At 36.5% G+C, this 7,304-nt stretch overlaps 1 protein-coding gene across 1 annotated transcript; it reads right to left on the bottom strand.

Annotated features, from left to right (window-relative positions):
* Nucleotides 1-637: 637 nt before the first annotated feature.
* On the bottom strand, nt 638-5,512 carry LOC148626340 (macrophage-expressed gene 1 protein-like). Its single transcript, XM_088570236.1, has one exon. It carries the CDS (start codon nt 5,429-5,431, stop codon nt 3,266-3,268), a length of 2,166 nt encoding a protein of 721 aa, XP_088426362.1. The 5' UTR covers nt 5,432-5,512; the 3' UTR covers nt 638-3,265.
* Between the last annotated feature and the right edge of the window lie 1,792 nt (nt 5,513-7,304).

The following is a 7,304-nucleotide window of genomic DNA, read 5'->3' as shown; positions in this document are numbered from 1 at the left end:
CTCATTTTTCATTTATTCAGGCTATCTCTCAGCAAATAGTGCTGTAAAGTACATGTTGAGTGTTTATGTTAACCAAAATTACTATTTTGATGGAGATACTGCTTAAAATATTGAAAATTTGCTGTTGTGGAAAGAATGCGGTGAAAGTCTGTACAGTGTGAAAACTGTAAAATTTGATATTTTTGTCAGATTTCTAATCTAAAACACTATTAAAGCATCCTTATATATCACTTTACTTACATATTTCATGCCAAATACCAAAAGATTTACCCACCAGTACCCATAATTCTGATTTTTGTATTTTGGTCAAAAAAGGGGGGAGGGCACGCTAATTTTGGGACAGATTTCTTAGTTTTTACACTTATCTGGTATTGATTTTGCCATCTTTGCATATAATTGATACTTTTGAGTTGCTTTTTCATAGCTGAACCCATATTTGAGAGTTAAACACAATATATTTGCCTATTAGAGATAAAAAATTGATATGAAGTTTCAGTTTCAATTTCCCAAAGAGGTTCTATTGGGTATGGGCGCATTGTTTTATTCCCGCAGAGTGATCAAATACGCCAAAAAATACACTTTCTATATACCATTGTGATCACAATGCTCTATTACAACAGATAAAACAAGAAAAACAGAAGACTCGAACATTTATTTCTGTAATAGGTGTAATACCACTATTTCGGAAACCAGGCGCCTGCACAAGAAAATAGTTCGTAATGAAACGAAGTAGTCCAGATATTGCACCCTATCACTCTCCTTGTTTCGTAGAGGTATACAAACTTTGTGTCATCTGAAAGCTGAATGAATCAGTAATACTCTAAAAACTTCATTTTCTTTATTCATTGTAGGGTAAAACAATTCTGAACAAAAACTCTAGGCCCCTTAATATGGCTAAATTTCAAAACAAAATTAGTGACTTCTGCACCTGTCTAATTTCATTTTACCGTTCTTTCTTAGAAGGCACATAAGGTATGTTGATATTTTTATGAGAGTTTAGGTAAAGGGTGACCATCATAAAGATACCCTTCTAGCACCATCTATACTGATGTAAAAAAAATTGAGCCTTATAAAAAGCTGAATTTAACATAGAAAGTTTGTTTGTTTGTTTGTTGGGGTTTAACGTCCGAGCAGCAATATTTCAGCTATATTCAGACGATTAACATGAAATTGATGATAAAATGAACATGAAATGATGATGAAATGAAAAAGGGATGGGACACAAGGACAATGGGGTCGACAAATTTTGATTGCCACTGGAAATAGGGAGAGGTGGGTAGGGTCGGGCAATTTAGCCTCCTGTGGCGGAGCCCTATGGTTCCTACTCCGGGAGAATACCACAGTAGGGTTCTTTAACGTGCGAGGAACGTGGCTTCTTTCCCAACACGGTGCACCACTATGGTTTGCGGTCAGGTTTTCCGTATTATAGCCTGACAACCCCAGCATGTAACACGCCAGGGGTACCCCATTCCACCACCTGGGACACACATCCCAGTTGCTCTGTGTGCAGAGCGCCCTAGCCCCCGGCTAGGGTTCTGAGCACTATTTAGTCGCCTTTTACGACAAGCTTAGCGCTGCTACAGGCCTATTCTTTTAACACCCGGACCTGCACGGGGAAAAAAGTAATGGCGACCAGAAATGTTTATCTTATTCCATACTTTCATTTTCATTTGCACCGAACTATATTTGGCGTATTAAAAGAGGTCGTGATTAGGCGGGGACCTCTGGTCACCGTTGATCGACAGAAATATCCTCCCGCAAATCAGCCATCTGATGCTGAGGAGAGAACCTAATACGGCAGGGGACTGAAACGTTCCGGATACCATTCTTTCTTTAAATTACACCTGTTTACCATTACATATATTACATCTGTCTATGTGTAAATGCTTAACTACATTTAAACAATATATCCACAAAATTTCAACTTTTAATTTTAAGTTCAAATTTGACGGGGGTAACTTGGTGTGCGAACCAGTGCGCCTGAATGTAACTGGAAAGTGCACCCTATAAGATTTAACTCATGCGCGGAACAAGTTCTGTACATTCGTTAAATCGAGGCGTTCTTTGGCACTCTTGATCATATTTTGGTTATTCACTCTTTCAAATTAATCATCCTGTTAAAATACAAAGGCAGACTGCCAAAAAATATTCCCGACTTGCGGACCAACAGTTTGTCAACATTTATCTCCCTTTGGAGCAGGTGTCTATTCGGAACACGTAAGGTTTTCCATCCGATATCGACGATACTTTAGAAAATCTCGATAGTCAAAAGGGAATTTCTCGTTCTACTGACCCTGCCATAAATTTTCTTTATCCAGGATACAAATGAAAATCATCCTTATGTAACCTACCAACAAAATGAAACACCCTGTAAATTTTAGAAACACCGCTGTGTTTGTCTGCTGGGGATTCCATTTTCATTCGAGTTACCTCTTTTTCTGCACACGAATATAATTCCAACTTCGGTAGTAGGTACTTTCCACATTTTTTCATATTTTTACTGGAAACTTATTTGCTGAAGTTTCGCCTCTAATTGGTAGAAAGTAGGTTAAAATTACATGGGCCTTTTTTCATTAAACAATTCTGACTGAAAGTTGTGATTTGGTTTAGTGGAAGAAGGTTAAAATTTAGGACATTTAACTCAGTTCATTTGTCATGTTTACCCCATCTCCGAATTATATGTATTAATTTCAGAAAATGATGGTAAAATTTTCTACAATTTATATATAAAATCCTGTTTGTACATATCTTTAGGCCAGAGAAGTTTTATTCAGTTTGCGCAGGTGGAATTTTTTTAATCTGCTCAAATGTGTATATTGAAATGCACTTGAAAATTAATTGCGGTCTCGTGCCAGACTTGGAAATTATACCTGCTCTTACGGGAGGTAACTCTGCAAAAACAGGATAAAATATGGCTGTATACCGAGCTCCGCAAGTAGGGAATAATCACACAAGCAGAAATGATAATTGTTTCAGAAACTCTGACTCATTAGATGGAAGTGACCTCGAGATACGTGCTTATGGATGGCAACAGTATATAGCAACCATGAACAATGTGTCTAGACTTTTATGGAATTGAATATGACATGTAGTATGGGATCGACTTTTGTTGTAATGGAAAATCTTTGTAAGTTTCAAATACCTAAAGTAGTAACATGAATGTATTCAACAAAAGAGGTATTTTATTTATCATTCATTCAGCTTTCGATTAAGGAGTTTTACTTATAAAGAAAAATGTGTTAACTGTTTTTAAAATCATTTACATTTACTCCAGCTTTTTGCTACGTTTTGAGTGGGCTCTCATCACCACTACAACAACAATGATGACACAGATAATCGTAGTTATAACAGATATAACTGAAAGCAAGGCTATCTGAAATACGGACTTGTCCAACTTTCCAACCTTGTGTGTGTTCATTGTCCTTTGTTTATAACACTCTTGATTTAAAGCTTTGGTTGCCCGTGACATTTGTGGTTTGGGTTTATTAAAATACTGCTGCCTCTCTATTAACAATTCACTAACATTTAATTTTTTTCCATCGTATGTAATCCAACCCGGAACTAACCAACTAAAGCCGGAAAAGTTTTCAGGGACAGAAAATATATTTGTCCAACTCTTACCGTCAATATCAACAATAAAACTTGAATTGTCGTTCCTTTCAATACGTGGTCGTATGAAAGGTGGACTCTTTACGCGGATTGGAGATATAGATGACCTCATCTTCGTGCAGTAACTGATCTCGCATCCTTCTTCGATGGCGGCGATGTGTTGACTGTAACCTTCTGGACAGGTTTTTGAGGTCGGACCTGGTGTATAATATGTGCTTGCTAGAGGATTGCCTTGTTGACAACTGAAGAATCCACCAAATGGCAGTGAACTTTTTTCGCCATTTGAAAAATCGTCGCTCACACAAATGTTTATGTCGGTTGCAATGCGTATCGGTCTGAATGATTGTGGACATCCTGGCGAATTAGTCAATAGATTCAATGACGTTGGAGTGAATAAACCGCCAAACAAATATCCAGAATCATCTGGTACATTATTCTTGACGGCTGCACACCAAAATGTTTGATAGGTTGCAGAACCGAAATAGGGAACGTCTTGACATTTCTTCCAAAATATCATATAGCCTTCACAATCTTGAGTTACCTCGGTTTTTGATATGTTTCCGACAAATAATGGTACAGAATCGTACCCCTCTGGACAAGTTTGCGACCCAGTTTTGGGGTTAACAATAGTCTGATCGTCGCAAAGGCTTTTGGAAAGGTCGCCTTCATAATTGCATGTTTGATAGATACCACCAAAAGTAAGATTGGCACCGGAGTCATTGCAGGTACCGTCATCGACGTTTGCTAAGAAATTAAAATTAGGAGAGTTCACATTAGTGCATCCTTTGATTGTATTGTATTTGTAGTAAGTAACGATGGTTTCTTCAATTAAAGAAGCTGTCTGTTTAACGAGTGATTCTGGAAGGTCTGGGAAATTGTTGATGTTTACAACAAGGCTAAGAGGGTCCCCAGAACGATCAATGGCAACAGTATCATTGCCAATAGAGTCAACCCATTCATTGATGCTAAAGTTGACTGGTTTAAACATTGGTCCGCCATGCGATTTAACTGACGAATGTGTGCGTAATCCGAGGTACGATGTGAGTTTAGTGTCACTTGAAGAAGAATCATGGTGAAAGTCGATCCCACTTCCAAAAAATGAAAATCCGGCAGACTTGGCTATGTCTGATCTGGTTAGATCGCCTGTTCGAATAGACGTTCTGTTCAATTGTTCTAACTTATATATCGCGGCACCAACACTTATTTCCGTTATTAAATGCGTTCCGAAGTCTCGAATCAATAGTTGACTTTCATATTTAGCAGAGTGTTTTCTTTCTGATGCCAAATGTTCTGCTATTCTGGAAACCTGGTCTTTAAATGTATCATCGAGACTGAATTCGTTTTGAAGTCGAGCAATATATTTTTCATACCTCGCACCAACACGAACTGTCAAGGAGTTATCGCCCACTTGCTGTGTTTTAACTTGTTGGTATTCCGATGAATAGGTGCCATGTATTGAAAATATCCAAGGTATTCCAATACTTCCGCCGACGTTGATAGACTTCGATGTTGTTGATGAATAATTTGACCAGTGATCAAAAATTTCGGAGAAAATATCTACGTTGCTTGACTTTCGTGGTAAAACGAAAAGATTATCTGGTATAAGGTAGAGGCCATCGTCTGTTGTTTGGCACTTGGAATACTCATAATGAATAACTTTCCCGCGGTTTTCATTGAGCAGGTTATCCCATCCAGTTCCCGGTAAGTTGATTAACTTGTACTCTGCAGATATAGAGTCTAGGCAATTGGAGACTGGTGATGCTGCATAGACTGAAAGTAATACGTGAAATACAACTATGAAATATAGACTTTTTTCCTCCATGGTGATGAACAGAAAACTAAAATCTGATGGTCATAAATATGTACATGTATGTGTTATTGTTCGTCGTATCAAGTAGATAAACTTTCTATATCTGTTAACCCAAATATTTATTACGTCAATATCTGATTACGATGTGTTCGCAGTAGCATGCAAAGCTATTTAATCACCACCAGTATATTCACGCCGCAATGAAATAGGAAGGTTCATTGCTCTGTAAAACCTAATTCGTTTGAAATGCCTGTACCAAGTCAGACCATTGCGGTACAAGCTGCTCCGGCGGTGTAATATCTATTTTGCCAGATTTGTTTTGGATTTGACTTGATTATGGATGGGATTAGTGTTAGATACTTTTTATTGTTACCCGTATTCACTGTTAGTCAAATAAGATGCTGATCTTCTGCCAAAAGCGATCATATGGTATGATAAAATCATGATGTCAGCATGCAATATTTTTTCTAAAGGCGCAAAATGCGTTGGTTATTTGTTACATTTGTTTTAAATTCTTATGACAAATGGTGTTGTATTGAGCTTTTGATGAAGGCAACAGAGCTAAAAATGCACCAGTGATACTTCTAAAAACATTTTTTAGCGTTTTTAACGGTAATATTGTCTATAACTATAAGCATATTCTTTCAAACAAAATCCGATTGATTTATCAACTGCCCTTAATACAGTTATTCGTAAAGGATACAATTTTTATGTTATTGTCTAATCTTTGAACCTTGTATTCACAATTAGAAATATTCGACCCAAAATTGCATCCCTACGTGAAAACTAAGCTATTTTTTAGTATTGCACTACATCAAATATTGACTTCTTAGTACATGACGTTACTTCTCCCAAACCCGTACCACTGGAATTAAATGTGACCGGTTTTTCTAATGCTGGTATTGTCATTCTTTAATATGTTCTGAGCTAGGTTTTAGCTTTTAATGGGTGCCATATTTTGTTTGTATGGTGCATGTTGAGGTATTCAATGAAGAAAATTGGATGGATTTTTAAAAGTGTGTTTCTTTGTTGTTTCAGTTTACCTTACATTTAAAAGGGATTGTTATGGCCTAATAAAACTATTTTAACCACACCACAGATAGCATGCGTCTGTCTTGTCAGGATTTGCTGGTCATTAATATACCTTTATGTCGTTATTTTACTTTTTTAGTTTTATTTTGGAATGGTCATCGTACTGTTAACATGGATTTTATAACTTTTGTTGTCGGGAACTTTCAGTGACCGCTTTTTGTGTATTTAGGTTTTAAGCTGGTGCATATTAGTTGAATTTAAACATATTTTATTGTCAAAGACAATTGGATTAGACACAAGTTGTACAACTTATCGATGCCTTCTCCTAATATATACATTTGAATGATACATACTTATGACATTTACAATAAATAGTATTATTTACAAAGTTACTATAGAGACAAACAAATATGTAGTGACCCATAAACATAGATGCATGCACTGGGGATTAAGCATGAATAAAATTAGACAGGGATATCGAAAAATATTTACTCAAATTGATTGTATTATGTTTAAATAAGTGATAAGTTGAATTTTTCAAGACACACATGCATCAATGTTGCAGTGGAACATGATAAAAATAAACACAAGTAGTGTTCACGATATACCCTACGAGCTGAATGTAACGACATTATATTACTCAGTGTTGAGACAAATATTTGTTCCTAGACCAGTCAAATTTTGAAAAAGCATGTTCCGTTGCACAGTAAAATTTGGACAGACGAGAAAAAATGTTCTGCGTCTTCTGTCAAAGCTCCACAAGAACAGCTTTTATCAAAAATAATATGTGCTCTAAATAAGTCGTTTTTCAAAGCACTACACTTATTTCTAATTCGTGCATGAGTCAAATTCA

This window comes from Perna viridis, chromosome 2 (genome assembly GCF_037379345.1).
Source record: "Perna viridis isolate PV_CMFRI_1.1 ecotype Kerala chromosome 2, ASM3737934v1, whole genome shotgun sequence".
In the NCBI taxonomy this organism is placed as follows: domain Eukaryota; kingdom Metazoa; phylum Mollusca; class Bivalvia; order Mytilida; family Mytilidae; genus Perna; species Perna viridis.
Note: the sequence above shows the minus strand (reverse complement) of the source record. Positions and strands in the feature narration are given on the sequence as shown.

Excerpts from the sequence above, each read along its gene's own strand:
- LOC148626340 (XM_088570236.1), bottom strand. The coding sequence starts at position 5,431 with ATGGAGGAAAAAAGTCTATATTTCATAGTTGTATTTCACGTATTACTT.